We start from the raw sequence: 24769 nt of genomic DNA, 5'->3' as shown, positions 1-24769 counted from the left end.
TGGTCTGCCAGTATGAAGTGTGTTGTTGATCCCTGGTAAGTATTGGGCAATTAGGTGTACACCCATGGAAGTGGCTGTAAGCCAGAGACTCATGGCTTACCTGCATAGGGGGTAAGATTGGGTGCCTTCCTGCTTGTTGATGTACCACATTACTGTGGTGTTGTCTGTTTTTATAAGGAGGACCCCCTGGCCTGAGATGGGCTTGGAAGGAGGCCAGAGCATTTTGCACTGCCATCATTTTTTCTGGTTGATGTGCAAGTGAAGTTGCTGGGCATTCCAAAGGCCTTGGGTACACCTGCCTGCTAGGTGAGTGCCCCAAGCTATGTCTGAGGCGTCGGTGGTGATGGTCTGGCCGGAAGGGCAGAGGATGAAGGGAAGACTCTTGTTCATGGCACAGGCCTCTGCCCACCAGAGAAATTCGTCCCTTATGGAAGGGGATCAGAGGGAGAGTGGTCTCTAGGGACTGAGAGTGCTGACACCAAAGGTTCTTTAAGTACCACTGAAGTTTTCTCATGTGCAGCCTGGCGAGAGGGATGAGAAGGATGCAAGATGCCATGTATCCAGGGCTTGCAGGAACTTCCTCGCAGTGAAGTGACTTCTGGAAGCCAGCTGTGTGAAGTAGAGAGGCAGGAAGCTCTGCTTTTCTGGGGCTAGGAAGGCCATTACGGTTGCTGTGTCTAGCAGAGCTCCCAGGAAAACAATTTTCCTGGTGGGATTTTGCCTTGATTTTTTTTCTCGTTGATGGTGAACTCTAGGGAAGTTACGAGTTTCTTGACAAAGAGAAGGTCCTGGAGCAACTTTTCTTTGCTGTTCGCCTGAATGAGGCAGTCGTCCAGGTAAGGGTAAATCTGTACATTTCTCTGTCTGCAGAATGCTACAGCTGGGGCTAAGCATTTGGTGAATACTCTGGGAGCAGTAGATAAGCCAAAGAGCAGTGCAGAGAAAGTACAGTTGTATACACTTACCATAAATGTAGATGTTCGAGTGTATTCACTGTTGCAGTCATCACATTTGGGTTATCTGCTTGCAGTAGCCTTCAGTCGGCCCGATTAGCAAAATCTTGGGTCCTGTGTCGGTTGCTGTCTCTTCTTCCGTGACGTCAGGTCGTCAGGGGGTATAAAACATGCAGCCAACGCCATTACATCAGTTTTTATTGCTCAAGATGTCAGTGCCCCCCTAATGGGAAGCAATAAATATATAAATATACAAGGATATATCTCCAACAAAAAAGCAAATACACCAAAAAGCATTTAAGCATAGAAAAGGAAAGTAGAGGTATAGCCAAAAGAAGTTAGGGGGCTGGAGGGAGGGTAACCAGGACTGCAACAGTGAATACACTCGAACATCTACATTTATGGTAAGTGTATGCAACTGTACTATGTTCTTCTTATTTCAGTGTTGCAGTCATCACATTTGGGAAGATTCCCAAAGCTAAGGTTGGGAGGAGGAATTTAGACAGCATTAGGACCAGCTAGAAGGCCCTGCAAGACTGCAGTGACAAAGCCAGCTTTGGATTTAGAGAAATTTGACAAATTATAATGCTTGGTGAAAGTATGTACACAATTCCAGGTAGCAGCTTCTAGGATGTCCCCGGTAGGGACGCCTCTGAGAAAGGCTATAGAAGTAGATGCAGCCCTGGTTGAGTGGGGTCTGATCCCCTGTGGGACAGGTTTTCCATGATGCTTATAGCAGAAATTAATGCAATGGCCTATCCATTTAGAAATGGTTTGCTTTGAAATAGCCTTCCCCTCTACCCCTGCAGCAAATGCAACCAGCAGTTGTTCAGATTTCCTTTGAGGTTTAGTCCTGTCCAAGTAGAATCTAAGTTGTCTGTGCACATCTAAGGAGTGCAGTATCCTTTCCCCTTTATTTGTTGATTAGGTAAGAAGGTTGGCAAATGAATGGACTGATTAAGAGCCACACTGGATACCACCTTGGGCATGAAGGATGGATTGGTTCTGAGGGACACCCTGTCCACATGAAAGATGATGAAAGGCTTCACTGCCATAAGGCCCTGTAATTCAGATACCCTTCTTGCTGAAGTGATTGCTAAAAGGAAAGCTGTTTCCAAGAGAGAAATTTTAAATCTGCAATAGCAGCTGGCTCGAAAGGAGGAAGAGTGAGCTTCTCCAAGACAAAGTTAAGGTCCCAGGCTAGGGTTGGAGCTCTCCTGGGTGGTCTTAAATTTTTGTACCCTCTGAGGAACTGCTTGAGCAGTGGATGAGAGAAGAGGGGTGGTTCTGTGTTGTAATGAGCTGAAATGGCTGAGGAGTGAATTTTGATGGAGGAAAAAGACAGGCCCTTGTGAAGCATCTCAGTTAAGTATTGTAAAATCTAAGGTAAATTGAGCGCTGTTGTGCTCATCCCTTGAGACTGGTTCCAGGCACAGAATCTTTTCCATTTTTCAACATAAGATTTTTTAGTACTAGGCCTCCTTGCCTCTAAAATGATATCCATCACTGGTTAACTGAGGGATGGTAAAGGAAAGATTAAGTAATTAGCCAGGCTGCAAGGTTCAGTGTTTGAAGCTGAGGGTGCAGAATCTGATTCTCCTGTTGAGACAACAGAGTAGGAGTCTGAGGCAGGTGCCATGGGGCCAACCGTGACACACTGCGCAAGAGAGGGTACCAGTGTTGGCGTGGCCAGTCTGGTGCAATCAAAATCGTCCTTGGTTTGTCCTGTTTGATCTTTAGTAGTACTTTGGAGAGCAGAGGAGGGAAGGCATAAACTGATAGGTTTTTCCAGCTGAAAGACTGAGCATCCACTTTCCAAGCTTGTTTGTGGGGAGTCCTTGTGCAAAATTTGTCCAGTTGATAGTTCTGGGGAGGAGGCAAACGGATCTATATCTGGGCTCCCCCATGTGCTTGTCAACATGTTGAAAATCCTTGGTTCCAGTTTCCACTCATGTGGGTCCATGAGGTTTCTGCTTAGTCCGTCTGCCAGTGTATTTAATTTCCCTGGCAGGAACTGAGCTTGTAGATTCACTTGGTAGCTCAAGGCTGTGTTCCACAATGCCATGCCTAGTCTGCAGAGGGGGTAAGAATGTGTACCCCCCCCTTGTTTATGTACCACATAGTGGTGTTGTCTGTCTTTACCATTAGTTGACCTGGAAGAATGTGGTCATTGAAGGCTGTCAGAGCATTCTGTACAGCTAACATTTCTTTTTGATTGATATGCAGGTGCTTTTGACTTGGGTTCCATTTGCCCTGAATGCACTTCCCTGCCAGGTGAGCCCCCCATGCATAGTCTGATGCGCCTGTTGTTAGGGTTTGGGCAGCAGGGGGTAGTGTGAATGGTAGTCCTTTGTTTTGGTGGCAGGCCTCTGCCCACCAAAGGAACTCTAGGCGTAGGCAATGTATGACAGGAATCATTGCTTCTAGATCCTGAGAGTGGTAACACCATAGGCTTTTTAGATACCATTGTAGTTTCCTCATATGCAGTCTTGCATATGGAATTAGAAGAATGCAGGAGGCTATGAACCCCAAGGATTGTAGTATTTGCCTTGCCAATAGCAGGGTTTTTGTGGTCACTTGTTTGAAGTAGGTTGTTAAATTAATTTGTTTTTCTGGCGTGAGGAAAGCCATCTGGGAAGTTGTATTCAACCCTGCTCCCAGGAATATAATTTGTTGACAGGGTACCAGGTGTGATTTCTTTTCATTTATGGTGTACCCCAGACAAGTTAACACCCTTTGTACAATGGCCAGATGATTCAAAAGTATGTCCTGGCTTTCTGCCTGAATTTGACAATCATCCAGGTATGGGTATACTTGAATATTTCTTTGTCTGCAAAAATCAATTAACTGGAGCTAGGCACTTTGTGAATACCATGGGCGCAACAGATAAGCCAAAGGGCAGTGCAGAGAACTGATGGTGTGTGTAGCCTGCTTTGAAGCATAGGTATCTTCTGCAAGATTCCCTGATTGGGATGTGCAGGTATGCCTCTTTTAAATCTAGTGTTGCCAACCAGGCATCTTTGCCTAGCATAGGGAAGCAACTGGTGAAGAGTCAGCATCTTGAATTTTGGAATCACCAAAAAGGTGTTTAGAGTAGACAGGTCCAGGATAAGGCACCATGAATTTTCTTTTCTGGGTACCAGGAAAGGTCTCGAGTAGAAACCTTGTCCCTTTTCCTCTTCTGGTACCAAATGAATAGCCCCTATGCTTAAGAGAGAGAGTACTTGCTTTTGGGCTCCTGTCCACTGACTTAGAGGTAGATCTGGCCACCTGCTTGGAGTTGGCAACATGTGGAAGTGAAATCTCTACACCTGGGACACTATATTTAAAACCCATTTGTCTTGGGTAATGAGTTCCCAGTTCTTTGCATGAAGAGCAATCTTTCCCCCCCATAGGGGCAGTCAGTTGATAAGTGCTTGGAGGTTTTAAAAAGAAGTCACTGAGACAGTTTACCATAGGGGGAGTTTTATTACTCCCAGATTTGGAAGTGGAGGCCCCCCACTGCTTAGTCCTGTGTATACCCTGGGACTGCAGATTGGGAGCTCTGCTGGATCTGGGTTTGGACTGTGAAGGTCTGGAAGAGGCAGGAAAGGACCAGTTCTTGGAAGGCCAATGCCTACTAAATCTTGGAGGTTGTACTTGTAAACAATCTTTAACACTTTGCATAGATTTAGCTTTTTCTTCCATCTTTTTAAGAACTTCTGCCTTGTTGCCAAACAGGCAGTCCTGGTTTAAGGGAGCATCCAGTAATTTGGCTTTAACATGATCAGGTAGGAATTGCTCCTTAAGCCAAGCATGCCTTCTAAGTACAGACCCAGTTACAGCAGCCCTGCAAGATGCCACTAGACAATCATTGCAAAGTATGTTTTCCAACTTGTTCAGCTGAATGCAGTAAATCTTGTAAAATCCTTATTTTCAGCATAATCAGGAATCATCATTTTCTGTTTAAGCAATCCATTAATATGCTGCTGATACTTTAACATATGAAACTGGCAATTTAAGGCCCTAATAGCCAGAGTTGCAGAAGTGTATACATTCTTACCCCACCTATCCAGCGCCCTGGAGTCTCTATCAGAGGGGGTAGGATTTTTGGCAGTAGTAGCTTTAATGCCCTTGGGCCCCTGTGAAATGGACTCAGGATCCTCAGTAGGATTTTTAAAATGTAACTTGTGAAAGTCAGGAACCCTGTAATATCTATCAGGTTTTCTGGGAGCAGGAGGTAGAGTCAGGGGCCAAGCTAGATTCTGCAAATGCATCGTCAACTATGTCTAGTACAGGAGGTATGGCTAAAGGCCTGTGCTGGGGCAGGAGTAAGAAATCCCTAAGCCTCTTTTTCGAATTGGAGAAATCCTGACTTTCCTAACGGAAATGCTCCATGAGAGTATGCAAGGTTCCTCCAAAAGAAAAATCCTCTGGGAGGGAAGCAGAGGGAATAGAGTCCTCAGCATCAGAATCCTCATAGATAGAGATGAGGCTAAATCCTGGTCATCACAGGAAACAGAAAATTCAGAATCCTGGTCAGAAGTATCATAAACAAACTCAGTCTAGGTCTCTTAGAGGGGGAAGGTTGGCTTCCCCTGATTAAAGTAATAAGGTCTTCAGCCATTCTTATCATTTGTTTTTTAGGCATAGAGGCCTGACCATGCGGTCTGGGCATCAGTTTTCTAGGCATGGTTCGAGATTTAGACCTAGAAGAAGAAGATGACATTGGTTTAATCCGCAAGTCAGTAGGCCTAAATACACTATCAGAAGCCGGTGCCTGCACAGTGGCTCCAGACCCATCCAAGGTAGAGACATCCGCAGGTTCCACAGTTGAAGCATCTCGCAGCATACCGGAATCCTAATGGGTCTCAGTAGAGGCCTGCGAATCAGAAGTAGCAGGTATCAGGGGCTGCGAAAGCGCATCACTGAGTACCGGGGAACTGGCGACTGGCTTAGGAGAAGTGTCGTCGGCAGCTTTGTACCTATGTGGTCATGCCTCTGTCTTTATCTTTGCGTTTTTTCAGAATTTCGGTAGTCAGATGGCTGACCGAAGACATATCAGGATAATTGAATCGAGCACCAAAATATTTTGAAGCGTAAATATACTGACGACGGGTAGTTTGTGGTTTAAATAAGGCACAAAACCAACAGCGAGGTACGTCGTGGTCAGGGCCTAGGCAAGGAATACAATACGAATGAAAATCTTTATGAGGTATTTGCTTTCCACAAGTAATGCAATTATTTACTTTTACTGACATCGGTTAAGAGCAAGAAAAAGTTCTTGCGAACTGCTTTTGTTTTGGGCACCGCACAACAAGAAAGACTGATGTAATGGCATCGGCTGCACGTTTTATAACCCTGACGACCTGACGTCATGGAAGAAGAGACAGCAACTGACACAGGACCCAAGACTTTATTAATCAGGCCGACTGAGGGCTACTGCAAGCAGAAAACCAAATTTGATGAATGCAACAGTGAAACATGAAGAACATCTGAAAGTGCTGATTGCCTGCTCTGAAGCGCAGGAATTTTCTGCACGATTCTCTGATGGGGATGTGGAGGTAGGCATCCTTTAGGTCTAGTGTCACCTGGCAGGTATTTTGTATGAGCATAGGCAGGAGCTGCTGCAAGATTAGCATTTTGAATCTGGGGACCACCAAGGAGGTGTTCATTTTGGAGTGATCCAGAATAGGGCGCCAAGTGCCCTCTTTTCTGGGGACACAGAAGAGTCTGGAGTAAAAACCTTTTTCTGCTTGATATGGAGGGACAAGTTCTACTGCCCCTGGGATATTAGTGTTTATACCTGTTTTAATGCCTCTGCCCACTGGTTTGGGGGGAGGTCTGGGTACCCTCTTGGAAAAGAGAGTTTGCTGAAGGAGAATCTGTATCCCTAAGAAATGATTTTTAATACCCATTGGTCCTTAGTTACAGAGACCCAATTGTCCTTGAAGAGGGTGAGCCTTCCTCCTAGTTTTAGATGAGTGAAAGGAGGGCAGAGGGGGGAGGGAGAGTCATTGTGAGTGCTTGCCATAGAAGCTTGGCTTAGAACTCTCTACCTTAGAGGCAAAAGTGGTCCACTGTTTGCTTTTTTGCCACGCCCTGGGATAGGGGCCTGGAAGTCCTATCCCTGAGGGGCTTACTTTGGCCGTGTCTGCTGGGTGCAGGGAAGACCCAGTGCCTAGAGGGGAAGTTCCTGCTGAATCTGGGCAGTTGAACTTGAAAGAAATCTTTTACTGTTTGCATTGATTTTGCTTTGCCTTCCATCTTTTTTAAGCACCTCTTCTGCTTTTTTCCCCAAACGGGCATTCCTTATCTAGGGATGCATCAATAAGGTTAGACTTGACATGATCAGGGAGAGGTTGTTCCCCTTCAGCTATGCATGTCTTCTAATAACAGATCCTGTAACTGCTGCCATGCTACAGGCCTCTAGGGCATCATATCCATATTGCAATGAGTGCTTGGCCACTTGACAGGCAGAGTGTAGTACTTCTGCCAGCTCTTTTGAGTTGACACCATCAGGAGAGGTTGCACTTTTCTGTTTTAATTGTTCTAAAGTGTGTTGTTGATATTTTAACATATGGAATTGACAGTTGAGTGCTCTGATAGCTACAGTTGCAGATGTCTATACTTTCTTACCCCATCTGTCCAGAGCTCTGGAGTCTGTCAGAAGGAAAAGGATTCTTGGCAGAACTAGTCTTAACTCCTTTGGGTCCCTGTGTAATGACCTCAGGGTCTGCAAACAGGGTTCCTGTACAAGTATTTGTGAGAATCCAGTACTCTGTAGTACCTATCAGGTTTAGCTGGAGCAGGAGGCAGAGCATTAGGGGCTAAGCTGGATTCATGGAAAACATCATACACCACTTCCAGAATAGGTGGGATGGCCAGGGGTCTGTGCTGAGGCAGGTCCAGAAACTCTCTAAGTCATTACTTTGACTGTGGGTAGTCCTGAGATTCCCACTGAAAATGTTCACTGAGGGAGTGAAGGGTTTCCCCAAAGGAAATGTCCTCTGGAGGGGAGGCAGAGGGGATGGATTCCTCTGCATCTGAATTCTCACAAGCAGTTAAGGGCTGTTGTTCCTCTTCAAAAGCAGAATAATCAGAGTCCTCAGACTCTTGGTCTGTCAATTTCTGCAGCAGGTTGCCTTTTCCTTTTAGGAGTGGGGGTCTGAGTACCTCAGATAAGGGAGAGGAGATCCTCCGCCATTTTAAGCATTTGAGTTTGGGGTGGGGGAGCAGTAGCAAGATGGTGGCTAGAAGCAGATTTCCTAGGAGTGGCCTAGCTTATAGGCCTGAGAGAATCCGTCGATCTTTGAGAAATGTTAGTCAGAAGAGAAGACGTCATTTTTTGTCTAGTATTGGTAGTGCGAACGACCTCCTCAGAAGCCGGTCCCTGTGTCGTGGCTCCAGACCCAACCAAGGCACAGACAGCCAAAGGCTTGGAAGACGAAGTGGATTTCTGCGGCATACCAGACTCCAAAAGGGTCTTGGCAGAGGCCTGCATAGAAAGCAAGTCAGGCATCAGGGGCTGTGAAAGCGCTTCACTGAATTCCAGAGAACTGACGACTAAGTCTAGCTGTAGCGTTGTCGGAAGGCTTAGCCTTGTGTGGCCTGTCTCTATCTTTATGTTTTTTGGGAATTTCGATGGATTGTTGGCTGACGGATGCCATATCAAAATTCGAAGACAGAATACGAAAATAATTGTCTACAAATAGAGCTCTATGGCAAATGGTTCTCACATTAAAGAGGGCACAGAACTGGCAAAGAGGGATGTCGTGGTCTGGGCCTAAACAAGTGATGCAGTAAGAATGAAATCTCGGTGTGGGATCTGCTTTCCACAGGTGAGACAACTGTTAACTTTTTCATACATCGTTTAGAGCAAGAAAAAGGGTCCCCAATAGGGTACTTAGCTTTAGACGTTTTCTGCTGAAATTCGACTTCTGGTAGCGACCGACCGGTACTTGTGCAAACTGCTTCTGCTATGGGCTCCATGGCAAGAAAGACTGATGTAATGACGTTGGCGCACAAAAACAGTGACTCTGGTATTCGAGCCGGCCGAGGGCAACCACAGCAGGGATAACCCACAGGTGATGACCGCAACACTGAAACACGAAGAACATCCGTTGAATAGATGGAGATGATAGACCCAGGGTGGAAAACTGATTGAGGAATTTACTATGGGAGACTGTCAAAGGCTTTTGATAAATCTAGAAATGCTGCAGATAAAAGTTTATTAGAGTTGCTAGCTTCATTGACAGTCTGCTAATGATAGTAATGCAGTGGAGCTGCTGTGGTCTGGCCGAAATCCATATTGTGTATTGGTGATTAGCTTATACTCTATAAGAGATAGTGGAGAAACTGTTGATGCATACATCTTTCAAGGATGTTAGAGATTAAGGATCAAGGATTTTAAATCATGTTGTGCCCAAACCAGAAGAGACCATTACAATGGTAATTTCTCTCCCACAGCTGCAGTTTCCTTTTTTGAGACAAACACATGAGAAAATTATGAAGGAGAAAAAAATGAAGAAGACTTATTTTCCTGAGCTTCAGGGGCTGTGACTAAAAGGAAGGGATAAACATTTCACAATGTTGACAGACGTCTACATAAATAGAAGAAAAAGACCTCAAAAGGGTACTTATCTTCCTGAGTTAGAAAGGCAGTGACCGAATGGAAAGGAGAATCTGTTCACAATGCTGATGGATATCTACATAGGTTCATAGGTTTATACTAGGCTATCTGCCCTAAGGCATTTATAAGCCTAGCCCAAATTTTTGTGGCTTACACCACCCCTTATATGAAAAAATACTGTGCCCATTAGTTTGTTGTGCCTCTGTCCAGCAGTAACACAGAGATGATTCCCGGGATAAACCTACGATCTCCCATCCACAGGTCAAGATTTCTCTTGAACAGAGCCAGCGAGGTGCTCTGCCTCACATGGATCGGGATTTTATTCCACAGCATAGGGAGTCTCTGAGTGATAAATCTATCCCTCCAGCACGTCCTATTTATATCCGTGCTAAGGTTTAAGTCGCTTGCTCTAGTGGTTTTGGTGGATTTGGATTTTTTGAGGTGGAGCATGTCCATTAATTCCGGGTTGGACATGGCCTTGTATGTCAGGCACATGTCACCTCTGAGCAGACGGTATGCAACTGAATAGAGCTAGAGTTTCTTCAATCTGGCAGCATATGACAGATTTTGGAGTCCCTTTATACTTTTGGTGAGGAACTTTGGGGGTCTCTCCAATTGCTGCAGATGTCGGGTGAGATACATCCCGAATGGGGCATTGTACTCGATCATTGGTCTGATAAGTGAAGAGTACAGGGGAACAATGACCTCACTAGATCTGGATGTGAATCCCTTCATGATCAGGTGGGCAATGTAGAAGGTCTTTCTAACCACTTTAGCAACGGGAGTGTCAAAAGAAAGGCCACTGTCAACCTGGGTCCCCAGGTCCCTGATAACCTCTTCTGTGCTTAGTGGATTGCCACCTATATGGTAGCTTGGGGTTACCTTGTTTTTCCCAAAGGGTATGACTATACATTTTTGGCGTTTAACTTCAGGCCATGGCTCTGGCACCAGCTATCTGTTTCCGTGAGTCCCTTCTGAAGGATATCCGTGTCCGATGCACTTTCCACTATGGTGCCCAGTTTACAGTCATCTGCAAACTTTGTCAGCCAAAGTCCTCCCATATTGGCCTGTACTTCTGAGAAGTAGATGCCGAACAATAGGGGGCCAAGGACCGAGCCCTGTGGGACACCACTTGTGACCGGCTTGGAGGCTGACACAGCGCCAGCAACTCTAACCCTGTGGGTTCTGTCCTTAAGCCAGTTTGCAACCCATCTTGTGACATATGGGTTTACATTTAAGCTGGTAAGTTTTTCTACAATACCCGAGTGGGGTATCGTGTTGAAGGCCTTTGCAAGGTCAAGGTAGGCTGTATGGACTGCCTTTCCCTCATCAATGGCCTTGGTGACTGTTTCGAAGAAGTCGACCAAGTTCAAAAGGCATGATCTGCCCTTGTTGAAGCCAAACTGGGTCGGGTCCAATGTCTGCAAGTCCCCTATATCTTTGTTTATGAGCTCCATTATGATCCTCTCCATAGCTTTGCAGACTAGACTTGTTAAGCTTATGGGGCGGTAATTACCAGGGTCCGTAGAGGCACCGCCTTTGTGGAGTGGGACCACAGTTGCCGTACGCCACTCCTTGGGCACGTATCCTGTGGTAAGGCTGAGATTCAACAGCTGCCTTATGTGCGGGTTTAATTCCTCATTTAGCTCGTGTAGCACACAGCCGGGGACACCATCCGGTCCCATTGATGCTGTGTTTTTAGCTTTAGAGAGCAGCTTTCACCTGCGCATTTGAGATGTCTGGGAGGCTACACTCTGCTGGGATAGTTATCTCTCCTTTAGGGGAGAGGGTGAAGTTTGCACTGAACCTGTCTGCCAGTATGTTGGCAATGTCTGTGGGTTCAGTGATTTTGTATCATTTTGGACTAATTCTGAGCATATCTGGGAGTTTCCACCCAGGTTCCTAACATAGCTGAAAAAGGCCTTATGATTGTCCTTTGAATCCATGGCAATTTTTCTCTCAAAATTGGCCTTAGTTGATTTTATGAGTGCTCGTATTTTTTTTACTAATAACGATCAGGGGTGACTTCCCTTTTATGGATTTTGTTCTATCATGTAATATCTTTCTCCTCTTATTGTAAAGTTTGTTAATGGCTGGGGTCCACCAGACTGGACATTTGCCCTTTGTGGAAAGAGTCTTGGTTTTATTTGGGATTGCCTGATCCATGCAGTCCTGGAGGTGTTCATAGAAGGCATTTGTAAGGGCTTCCGCAGCTTGGGTTGTGGTTTCCACTGGCTCAGGGGCCTTGAAGGATACCACACCAGTCTTGAGTAGTGTGAAGTTTGCTTTAGAGAAGTTCTTCACTGTGGTCTTTTTTGTTTGGGGTGGGGGAGGGATGTGGATTTCCAGTGAGATTAGTTTATGATCAGATCTCACCAATGAGGATATACTTCGTGTGGAGCATTTTGCCCCATGTTTGTGACAATGAGATCTAGTATATTTTCTCTCCTCGTGGGAACAGTGACTAGCTGTTCCATGGCATTTGAATTTATGAACTCCAGGAACCGTTGGGCTAGAAAGTTAGGGCTTGAGTAATGTTCCCAGTCTATATTGTGGTAGTTGAAGTCACCCAATATGATGGTGTTTGGAGATACATTTATACCCTCCAGTGTCTTCAGGAAGGCTGTGTGGGGTTCCTGAGTTTGAGAGGGTGGCCTGTAGCATGCTACAATTTGTAGAGCAGTTTTGCCTATGGTTAGTTGCACCTGGATGGTTTCAAGCTTGTGCGTTGCCACCAACCTGGAGGTGTGGGTATCCTTTATGAATATGGATACACCCCCTCCTTTTGTGGTGTGGTCCGGGTTTTGGGGGCGGAACACATGATATGAGGTAAAACCTAATAGTGCCCGGGTGCTCTCAGGAGCCTTGAACCAGGTTTCAGTTACAGCACAGACATCGATGTTCTCCATACTGAGAAGGGCCTCGAGTGCGTGCATTTTGAGATTTAGACTTCTGGCATTGAGCAGCATTACCCTCAGTTTCTTCCCATTTTTGTTTTCTAGGGTGGTAGGTTTAGAATTTGAGCCTTGCCTAAAAAAGGCACTATGGGGGTGGCAAGAGCCTTAGCCAATATCCGGAATCCCAGGGGTGACAGGTGCAAGCCGTCCCTTGCGAAGCAGCGTGGCTTGTCAAGCATGTCATCCCAGGCAGACAGACACTGGATCCCCTTTGAATGACACCAGACATAAATGAGCTATGACAATAAAGTTCTAAAAAAGCACAGACGTGCAGTTATGCCGGCATGCTTGCACACTCCTAGGGCAGACATATGGCTCACGAGGAAAAGATTCCGTACTTTAGATGGCTGGCCAGATGGAAGGGATCTTTGCAAGGAATGTCACAGATAAGAATCCTGCAACTGTAATCTAATTTAGAACATCAAATGTTAAGCAACTTGCTTCAATATACCAGTAAGTACAGTTGTGTAAGTAAACTTAACATAACAGCAGATGGTCGAATGATCATTGCTGTAGCAGCCCAAGCTATATGGGTTATATCCTCCATAAGATACAACTGCCAGCCAGCTTCCACAGCTTCAGGGCAACTGCCATGCCAAAAAGTACAGTTTTGTACCTACCATAAATGTAGATGTCCGAACTGGATAGCATCTGCAGTCATAACAACTGGGTTGTCCTGTCGTCAGGCAGCCCTTCAGTCGGCCGGATTCCAAAGTCCGGGTCCGGCTTCGGCTGATGTCGCACTTCACCCGACGTCATCTCTGTTGGTCTTCGGGTATAAAAGCATCAGCCGACGCCATTTTCCTCAGTGTTTCTTGCCCCAGATGCCAGTAGCCCTCTTGAAGGCTAAAATTTGGATAGATGCCAATGTTTCCAAAAAGATAGAGGTAAACACAAAAATAAGCATGTATGTACATATATACAAACAAATACACCATAAAAGACTACCCCCACCAGCTAGCTATTAGGAGGGTAAACACCCTAGGAGTACCACAGAGGGGAAGGAGGGAGGGTAATCCTGACTGCAGATGCTAACCAGTTCGGACATCTACATTTATGGTAGGTACAAAACTGTACTATGTCCTTCATGGATGCATCTGCAGTCATAACAACTGGGTAGAATACCATAGCCAACTAGGGAGGAGGATAAAAGTAGATTATGGTGTGTTTAGGATCCCTTGCAGTACAGCAGTGGCAAACCCTGCTCGGGATCTGGAATATAGAGGCAAATTATAATGCTTGGCAAATGTATGCACGGAGGTCCAAGTAGCCGCCTCAATAATGTCTTTGGTTGCCACTCCTCGTAAGAAGGCTGTGGTAGTGGCTGTTGCCCTTGTAGAATGAGGTCTTATGTTCTGTGGAATTGGTTTTCCATGGAAGGAGTAACAGAATCGTATGCAATTTCCTATCCATTTGGAGATTGTCTGTTTGGAAATAGCTTTTCCTTCCCTTCCTGTTGCATAGGCTACAAAAAGTTGGTCAGTCTTTCTGCTAATTTTTGTTCTGTCCAAGTAGTAGCGTAGCTGTCTATGTACATCCAAGGTATGCAGTATTCTTTCCCCTCTGTTTTGTGGATTGGGAAAGAAGGTAGGTAGGTGGATTGCCTGGTTTAAAGACACTCTGGATACCACCTTAGGCATAAATGTAGGATTAGTCCTCATGGACACTCTATCTTGGTGGAAGATTAGGAAGGGTTGCACTGCCATTAAGGCCTGTAGTTCTGAAACCCTCCTTGCTGAAGTAATTGCCAGTAGGAAAGCAGTTTTCCATGACAGGTGTTGTAGGTCTGCTGTTGCTGCTGGTTCAAAGGGTGATAGTGTCAACTTTTCTAGCACAAAGTTTAAGTCCCAAGCTGGTAATGGTGGTTTCCTTGGAGGTTTTACATTCTTGATTCCTCTGAGGAACTGCCTGAGCAAAGGGTGCGAAAAAACAGGTGGATCAAAGCTGTATTCTGCTGAAATAGCTGATGCATGTATCTTGATGGAGGAGTAGGATAGGCCTGAATGAAGAAGTTCGGCCAGATACTCCAGAATGTTAGGCATATCTATGTTTGACACATCTTTTCCTCTTTCCGTACTCCAAATGACAAACCTTTTCCATTTTCCAGCATAGTTCCTTCTTGTTGAAGGTCTGCGTGCTTCAAGAATAATGTCTTTAACTCTTTGGGAAAGTTCTGGATTAGCTGCTGCTATGTGATGTTCCATGCAGTCAGTTGCAACGTTTTTAGGTTTGGATGTATGATGCTGTAGTTGTTCTGAGTTAACATCAAAGGCATCAGGGGTATTGGCCACATATTGTTCCGAGACATGCTCCTCAGCAGTGGGTACCAGTGTTGTCTTGGCCAGTTTGGAGCTATCAGGATTATCCTTGGACGTTCTTCCTTGATTTTTAGTAGTACTTTGTGTATCAAGGGAAGAGGTGGGAATGCATATGCTGTTAGGCCTTTCCAGCTGAAGGAGAGCGAATCCACTTTCCATGCTAGTGGGTGGAATGTCCTTGTGCAGAACTTTTGAGCTGGTGATTGAGAGGTGATGCGAATAGATCTATCTGAGGCATTCCCCATTTCTTTGAGATGGTCTTGAAGATGTCCGGGTGCAGCTTCCATTCGTGGGCATCCGATGTGGTTCTGCTTAATATGTCTGCTAGAGTATTTTCTTTTCCCGGTACAAATATTGCCTGTAACTGGATGTTGTAGCTGAGTGCCAGGGTCCACAGCTCCAAAGTCATTCTGCATAGGGGTATGAATGAGTGCCTCCCTGTTTGTTGATGTACCACATGACTGTGGTGTTGTCTGTCCTTATCATCAACTGGCCCTCTTGGAGAAATGGTTTGAACTTTTGGATTGCCAGTTTTACTGCCAGCATTTCTTTTAGGTTGATGTGCAGGTGAAGTTGATCCTGTGTCCACAATCCTTGCACGCATTTGTCCAGCATGTGGGCCCCCCATCCTAGGTCTGAAGCGCCTGTTGTGATGGTCTGGCTTGCTTGACATCTGCGAAAGGGTAGGCCTGGGTTTGACTGACATGCCTGAGCCCACCATAGGAACTCCTGCTTTAAGCATGGAATTAGTGGGATTTCTGTTTCTAGGCTGTGTCTGTGTTGGGACCATAAATTCTTTAGGTACCACTGTAGTTTTCTCATATGTAGTCTGGCAAATGGGACCAAGATTATGCATGATGCCATGAAGCCCAAGGCCTGCAGTACTTTTCTTGCTGTTAACTTGTTCAGTTTTGTTAGTGCCAAGAAGTAAAGAGGGAGTTCTTTTGTTTTTCTGTAGTCAGGAATGCCATTTGTTTTACTGTGTCCAATTCAGCCCAAGAATGTCCTTGTTTGGGATGGTATCAGCCTTGACTTTTGTAAATTGACTGTGTATCCCAGTGCTTGTAGCAAGTAAATGACCCTTTGTAAATCTGTTGTCAGCTTGCTTTTGTTGTCCCCTTGTAGCAGGCAGTCGTCCAGGTATGGGTAAATTTGAATTCCCTGTAGTCTGCAATGGGCGATTACTGATGCCAGGCATTTTGTGAATACTCTGGGCAGTAGATAAGCCAAAGGGCAATGCTGAGAATTGATAGTGCTCTGATCCTGCAAGAAATCTGAGGTATCTTCTGCAGATTGGTCGAATGGGGACGTGCAGGTATGCCTCCTTGAGATCTAGAGTTACCAGCCAAGACTCCTTGCCCAGCATGGGAAGAAGTTGCTGTAGGGTCAGCATTTTGAATTTTGGGACAATGATGTATGTATTTAAGGTGGACAGGTCGAGAATTGGTCACCAACTTTTTCCTTTCTTGGAACTAGGAATAGTCTGGAGTAGAACCCCTTTCCTTGCTCTGCTGTTGGCACTCTTTCCACAGCTCTCATGTTTGCTAACTCCATTATCTGTTGTAGTGCCTCTGTTTTTGATTTGGAGGTAGATTTGGCATTCCTCTTTTGACTGGTAAAGTGTGGAAGTGAAACCGGTAACCTTGATCTATGGTTTGTAAAATCCACTTGTCTTTTGTTATGTAGTGCCAGTTCTTTGAAAATAAGGTTAACTTTCCGCCTAGAGGAGCTGCTATTTGTTCCCTGGTAGGCGGATTTAGGTTAAGTCACTGTGGTTGTGCTGATGTAGTGGCAGTGGTTGTGTCTGTGCCTCTGTTGTTACCTTGCCACTGTCGCCCTCTGTAGGCACCTCCTCTGGATTGGTTTCTGCCTCTGGAACGTCTATGCCTGCCCCTTTGAAATTTTGTGGAGTCAGGAAAGGACCAATTTTTCGCAGGCCAGTTCCTGCTAAACCTTGGGGTTGAACCTGCAAGAAATCTTTAACCGTTTGAACAGATTTTGCCTTTTCTTCCATTTTCTTCATAACCTGCTGGGCAGGTGTACCAAACAAACTTGTCTTATCCATAGGAGCATCTAGCAACTTAGCTTTAACATGATCCGGTAAAGCTTGCTCCTTTAGCCATGCATGCCTTCTTATCACTGTGCCAGTCATGGCTGATCTAAATGAAGCCTCCAGTGCATCATAGCCACATTTTAAGGAATGGTTGCTAACCTGTTGTATGTTATTTACCATTTCTAATACATATTTCTTATCAAGAGATTCATCAGTGGTTAGTTTTTAGTTAACTGATCAAGCATAAACTCTTGGTATTGTATCATGTGAAACTGACAGTTTAAAGCTCTAGCTGAGAGAGTAGCTGAAGTGTAGACCTTTTACCCCATCTGTCTAATGACCTTGCTTCCCTTTCAGAAGGAATAGGGTTTTTAGCTATGGTCGGCTACTGCCTTGGGACCCTGGGATATAGTTTCGGGTCTGCAAGTGGGGCCTTGTAAAGGTGGTGATGAGTATCTGGCACCCTGTAAAATCTGTCTGGTTTGGCAGGGGCTGGGGGTAAAGAGTCTGGAGTGGAGCAGACATCATTGAAAGCATCATCCACCACAGAGAGAACAGGAGGTATAGCTAAGGGCCTGTGCTGTGGGAGGTGCAGAAAGGTCCTAAGTCTTTTCTGGAGTCTGAAAAATCCTGTTGCTGCCATTGGAACTGCTCTCGCATGGCATGTAAGGTTTCCCCAAAGGAGAATTCTTCTGGTGGGGAAGCAGCTGGAATGGATTCTTCAGCATCAGAATCTTCAAAATTGGAGAAAGGAGCCTCTGGCTGGTCAGTTATGTCTGATTCGTCAGCAGAATCATCAGAGGACACTGGCTCAGGGGGCTCTGCCCTAGGTCTCTTCTCTGGGGGCTGAGAGGCCCTGTCTGGGTGAGATTGAGATCCTCTAATTAATGAAATTAAATCTTCTGCCAAAGTAAGCATTTGAGAACTAGAAGAGGGCCTGGTTGTGGGGGGTTTAACAGGCACTGTCTTAGTAGTCTTGGCTGCTTTAGCCCTGGCGAAGGCCTTAATGGACATGGCTGCTGGAGGCCTAGCAGCACCACGTGCTGGGGTAGAGACATCCAAGGGAATGGTGTCTGATAAGTCAGTGGCAACCACCGTAGTGGATAAAATTTCTGAGGCCGATTCAAGAGTGGTAGCAGGGGCCTCAGTTGTAGAGATAGGTTCAGCTGTACTTTGATCAGTTTTCTCGGTTTGAAACCGAGACACTCGCGGTTTGCTTAACCATGGTTTCGGCCGAAACCGCGGACCGCGAGTGTCGGTCTTTATCTTTGCGTTTTTTGGCAGATTGGGTAGTCGGAGGATCCGGCGGCATAATGTACGCAAAATCAGAACCGAAAAACTGTTCTGCAAACTCCGACCGACGCCTAAGCGTTCGTCGGTTGAAAGAAGCACAGGCCGAACAGGCTGCTACGTCGTGGGCTGGGCCTAAACAAGGCAGACAATAAGAGTGGAAATCTTTATGAGGTATTTGTTTCCCACAGGTTAAACAATTATTAACTTTTTCTGACATCGGCTGAGGCAAGAAAGAGTCCCCAACGGGGTACTTAGCTTTAGAAGTCTTCGAAGTAGTATTCGGTAGAAGTAATCTCTGGATCCAACCGACCGGCACTTGCGAACAGCTTCTGCTTCGGGCGCCACGCGGCAAGAAAGACTGAGGAAAATGGCGTCGGCTGATGCTTTTATACCCGAAGACCAACAGAGATGACGTCGGGTGAAGTGCGACATCAGCCGAAGCCGGACCCGGACTTTGGAATCCGGCCGACTGAAGGGCTGCCTGACGACAGGACAACCCAGTTGTTATGACTGCAGATGCATCCATGAAGGACATCTATTAGTTAACTTGAACTGAAATGATTACAAAGACAGGCTTGGGCACCTAGCCCTTCAGAGATTTCATGCCAGCTGAGGGGGGAGGCAAAGCCTTGGCAGGACATTGCTAGAAAAAGAAAATAGAAAAATTCATGTCCACACACTAGCATAAAAGCACACAAAGGGAGATGGAAGGAGTGGATGTCAACTACAACAGTGATCATTTTAATATCTGTTATGGTAAGTTTACCTACGTTACTATACTATTGTTCTTCATACTGATCACTGCTCTAGTAGTCAAAAGTATATTGGTAGAGCACCAAAGCATAAAATAACAGATGTGCAAGGAGAAGGTTCCAAGTGATCATGGAAATAAGGGTAAAACTTGGCTAGGCTTGTAAGGGCCCTAGGGCTATTAGCCTAGTAACTTCATATGATCATAAGTGCCCATGGAGAATGGTACTATCAAAGCCTGTCCTAGGCCTGAAGAAGGAATCTAGTTTATAATACTTTGTGAAATGTATTTATTTATTTACATTTGTTTACCGGGTAATTGCCTGACTGGGCAAAAAAGCCCATTTTCAGCAGAGACCTGGGGAGAAAAGCTCTAGTATATACAGCATTGTAAAACAGCATGAAAAAGATGATATCTTATTTATACAAAAAAATCTTAAAATGCATCAAAAACAATAAAAAATAGATTCTAAGGAAATAAAATGAATCATAGTACAAATAATAGCTTTTTTTAAAGGAAGAAATGACTAAGGAGGTATCAAATAAATATCGAATGAATAGGTGCTATCATTGCCAGCCTGGCTATGGGAACCAGTTAAAAAACATACAAGCAGGAATATAGTATAGAAAAAGTGGTTAGTCTGGGGGTGAGCAGGAGCAAAAGTAAGCACAGAGTACCAAGTTACTGCTTCTAGAATACTTTGAGTGCTAACTTTCCAAAAAAAAAAAAAAACAGAAGATGAACCCAACAGTGAGCCTTGACTCTGCCTGCAAGAGTTCTATTGTGGTAGGAACAACAAAAGGTAATACCCTGAGACAGTCATTTGAAAATAGTCTGCTTTGAGACAAATTGATCCTTCTGCTTACCTTCATAAGAAATAAACAACTGATCAGAATCTCTGAAAGATTTTGTCCTGTCAAGATAGTATTTGAGGTGTCTGTTGACATTCAAGATATGAAGTATTCTTTCTCATTTTTGGGTTCTGGTAAGAAAACAGGGAGATGAAAGGACTGGCTTAAAGTAATCTCAGATACAACTTTAGGCATAAAAGAAGGATTAGTTCTCAAAGAAACCTTGTCTCTGTGAAATATGAGATAAAGTTGACCCACCATAAAAGCCTGCAACTCAGATACTCTTCTTGCAAAGGTCACAGCAATCAGCAAAATAGTTTTCCATGTTATGAATCTCTAGTCAGACATATAAGCTAGTTCAAATAGAGCCAGAGTTAGCTTCTCTGACATAAAATTAATATCCCAAGGAGGTGTCACTGTTTTTCTGGAAAACATCTTATGCAGCATCCTTTCAAAATCAGTTTCACAAGAGATTCCATTGAAAATGGAGATCCATAGGCACACATGCTGAAATGGCCAACAAATGGACGGTGTGGACAGCACAGTGGTGCAGCGGTTAACACTGTCGCCTCACAGCAAGAGGTTCTCCGGTTCGATTTGTGGCTGGGGTGCCTTCTGTGTGGAGTCTGCATGTTCTCCCTGCATTTGTGTGGGTATTGTCTGGGTGGTCCGGTTTCCTCCCACGGTACAAAGACATGCATCTGAAGCATTTCTCCCTGGTCCTCTGCTGAAAATTAGCTTGTTCCAAATTGGACTTTCCCAGTAAACAAATGTTAAATAAAATAAAATAAATAAAAATAAAAATTAACCTTGACAGACTTGATAGAGGAGTAAGACAGGACAAAGGATAGTAACTCAGACAAATATGAAAAACACTAGCCCTGAAAGGGTGCTGGGTCTTTTGCTGGAACCAGTTAGAAAACCTTTTCCATTTGCTCATATATAAATTTCTAGTAGCAGGCTTTCTTGCCTCAACTGGTACCTGCTGCACAGCCTCAGAAAACAGACACCTAAAAGATAACACAGACTATCATCCAGGCAGTCAGCTGCAGTTGCTTAGGGTCAGGTTGTATCAAACACCCTTGATCCTGTATGAGTAAATTCAGTCTGTAAGGAATCTTGTGACAATTACCCCCAGACAATTCCAAAAGAAGGGAGGAACCACTGTTCCCTGAACCAGAAGGGAGTTACCACAATAATATTTAGGGAGTGCTTCTTAATCTTCAAAGGTACTCTGGATATAAATGGAAAGTGTAAAATCATACAGAAACATTTCTGTCCAAGGAAAAGAAAAAGCGTCTTTTTTCCAGGCCTTCTTGCATAGACTCCAGAAGCAGAATTTTGCCAGTCGATTTATAGAGACAAAAAGGTTTTCCTGAGGAATTCCTCCCACATGGATCAAATCTTGGAAGACCCTTTATTCAGTTTCCATTAATGAGGGTTTGCCTTGGTCTAGCTCAGCTTGTCTGCCACACAGTCTTGCTCTGATGGAATGCAAGATGTCTGTTAGAGTGAGAGTGGACTCTCCAGTTGCAGCAATCATAATGCTTTCTAAGGGACTGAGAAACTTTAGTGGTTCAATCTGGAAATAGTCTCAGGGGGAGATCCCTCACAAAGAGGATCCGATACAACACTCTCCTTAGAATACGAATCTGAATTTGTCCCTTCACTTTCCCTATACACTACTGTTCTTCAATCTCTTCAGTTAAGGAGGAATCGCTTTTACCAGAAACCACCTTACAAAAAGAAAAAGATAAGCAGTCTGAGGAACCACCTTTGACCACAGCAGAGTCACCCACCTGCAGTTGAGGCAAATTAGCCTGTTGTGATGGCAAAAGCTGCTTAACAATCTTTTTCTTTTTGTGACTGGAAGAAGGTCTGACCAAGAGACCAGTAGTTTGTTCCATGGACAAACCAAAATAGTGCTCGCGTCCCTCAATAAAACAGGAAAGTAACCTAAAAGTCACTTTATCCCCCCACAAAAACGGAACTGTAAAAAACACTTTAAACACTTTCCAAAGCCACCAAAACTAAAATAAATATAGTTTCTCTACAAAAAAATGTAGCTTTAAACAACTTTTAACCAAAAATGCAAAAAGGTGTGCTCCCATTTGAAAGTACAAACAAGGACAAATTCTTCCTAACCATACAACATGCCCTAATCCTGCAGTCTCATATTTTGTCAAGTTCTCTTCCTGCTGCAGACCATAAAGTACTTTGATGAAAAACTCAGTAATACTTAATAAAAATGGGGAATAAAACAAGGATTTAAAAATGCTTCCTTTTTAGCACTAAATATCTATAATTTTGCACAGTCCAAGTCCTTTCACAGTATTTTTCTTTCACATTTGAATTGTCAGGTTGCCTCAACCACTAGCCACCTGACGCAGCCTGAGTGAGTGGGAAATGGCTGCTAGCTGCTTCATCTAGCAAGTCTACTAATCATAAAAGTATCATTTTACCAACCCAAAATAACAGCAGGATTGGTAATAAGTCGTAATCAACTTATTCACCGGAGCCATGTTTGGCTTATTTGGCACAAGATGCTGCTCCCCAGACACAGGACCCCTCAATGGTAAGTTGAGGAGCAAAAAAAAAAGTCTCTTCCCCGATCTGGTGCTTCTTCTGTACCAAGGAGGAGTGCCAGGACCTAATGCCCTCAATGTCTGCTGTCTCACATGTTTACATGCTGAAAGAAACATAAATACTCCCTAATACATTGCGCCAGGAGAGGTTGATCCCTTTGCCCCACCCTAGCTAAGCTTCTTTTATTCACTATGGAAAAATACGCCTAAATGCTGAACAAACATAAGTAGTATGTAGTTTGTGCAAGTCATGAATCCCTGAAAGGAAAAATCAACTATTTTGCAAAAATTAAGTAAACAAGGAAAAAAAGTATCTGAAGGGGCCACAACCTGGCTGACTATTATACAGACCACTATACCAGATTAAGCTGCATCTGTTCAGATTTTTACAGCAGCCAGGGTTAACTTTCATTACATCAGTTATTTCCTAAAATGGTTGGAAGAGTTTATTTAAAAATGAAGACGTCTGCGCACATGCATACATGCAATCAGAATTTTCCCAGGTAGGTGGGGTAGGATAAAGCCAACAGCAAACGAAAAGACCATAAACTGTGGAATGGTCCAGGCATGTATAACATTCTTATGGCAAGCAGATTAACAGTATAGTGAATGAAGCATTCCTATGGTACTTAATTCCATTTAAAAACGACTTACCTTAAACTTTAAGAAGCACACTTCATATAATTTTTCTTTAGGTAGATAGCAAATGTTGGAGGTATGATGGGGAAGAAAGAGGTAACTAGGAACATATTTTCTGAGAGTATAATGAGTTGTCAAATTTTAAAAATTTATTACTGAATATTCTGTCATAAATACTAGAGAAGCAAATGGCTGTAACTAAGGAAATGAAGTCTTGATACAGGATCTGAGTTGCCTAGACATGAAAATGCCTTATTGAGTTTAATTCTATTGGCGGATAAGCAATTACTAGAAAAAGGAAATCAAAATCTAAACCTACTATATTTTATGTACTGAATATTGTAAGAGAGATACAAGAACTGGAAGGAGGATCTTTAGAAAAGGGAAGGAGCAAATGACATATAAAAAATGGAATTTCTGGGAACAATACATGCAGAATAAGGTCCAGGAGGAGGAGTGATGTTTAAGGAAAGGCAAGGACAGGAACTGAGTAATTTACATAATGCTGGACTAAATGAGTGCTGTGATAAAGAAAGCACATATATATATATATATATATATATATCATTTTTAATGTATATACATGAAAATGTTAATATGGTTTTGTCTTTTTTTCTATTACTGTAGCTATGCTTATTTTTTTAAGTGATAATTTAATAAAGGTGTCGTTTTTATTAAAAAAAAAAAAAGAAAATTTCAAAAAATCTGTTACACTCCAACATCAAAATGGAAGTACATAAACTTGCTTTCAGACCTGATAACATTTGAAGATTCCTGAGCAATGTACTTGCTGGATGTATAGTTGCATTATGTTTCTGATATGTACCAAACGGTGCTAAAGTTTTAATTATGCTCTCTGTAGTGGTTAAAGCCTGTCTGAGAAAAAAATATAAGCTTCAAATAACCATTTTCTTTTCTATGGCAGAGGCTGCAGGAACTGTTCTTGATGATTTTGTTGAGTAAACGGTGTGCAAAATTAAAAAGTAAACGGTGTGCAAAATTAAAAAAAATTATACTAGGAAATTCATGGTATATGCTACAGAGAGTCCACCTTGACTACATTTTCTTTGATGTGGAATTGTTTTACCGAAATACAAAATTAATACAGTAAAATCAACTGCTTTTTGCTCTTGATCTGAAACAGCCTTGTGAACTAAGGACAGCTGTTGAAAATAAGTTCTGGCATTCACTACCAACAATCATACTTCAGAGAGGTATGTAACAAAATATACATGCTAAAAAAGCTCAAGCATGCTAAGGTTCACTATAAATACTTAAGGGCTGTTGTATGCAAAAAATGTTAATAATGCTACATTGCATATTAAACTTAGCGTCTGCCTTGTGTCAGTGTGTTCTTAGAGAAACAGCTCAAGTGAACAACGATGTGAAATTTTACCCTTACAACTTAAAAAAAAGTCTGTAAACAAAACCCGTACTTCAGTAGCACATGCAGGAAGGGTTTTGGAGATTCAGTAAAATAAACAGTTTAGACATGCACCATGTGGACAGCTTGGTCTTGATAAAATCATTCTTACCAACTTTGGTGGTCGTCTTCTTCCAGAATTAGCCTGTTCAAGTGACTAACAGCTAGCTCAACATCATTTTGTGACAACAGACCTTAAGAGGAGAAAACTTATAATCAGACAACAGCATGGACATTCTAGGAAAACAACTTTATTAACACATAGATGTTTTAATGAAAATAGAAAAATGGTAAAATCACTAGTCACCTTCCAATAGCAATGATGATGTCATAAG

General features: G+C 43.6%; 1 protein-coding gene across 1 annotated transcript in view; it reads right to left on the bottom strand.

The window, feature by feature from the left end:
• The window catches only part of MMS19 (MMS19 homolog, cytosolic iron-sulfur assembly component), a 2295919-nt gene that overhangs the window by 1211696 nt on the left and 1059454 nt on the right, over nucleotides 1–24769 (bottom strand). Inside the window, exon 14 of the mRNA XM_044055580.1 lies at nucleotides 24547–24628. Within this exon, the coding sequence (XP_043911515.1) occupies nucleotides 24547–24628 (82 nt within the window). The remainder of the gene's footprint in view (nucleotides 1–24546; nucleotides 24629–24769) is intronic.

Source organism: Protopterus annectens, chromosome 14.part0, assembly GCF_019279795.1.
Source record: "Protopterus annectens isolate FY-2018-M chromosome 14.part0, PAN1.0, whole genome shotgun sequence".
Lineage (NCBI taxonomy): Eukaryota > Metazoa > Chordata > Ceratodontiformes > Protopteridae > Protopterus > Protopterus annectens.
This window is presented reverse-complemented; position numbering and strand designations above follow the sequence as displayed.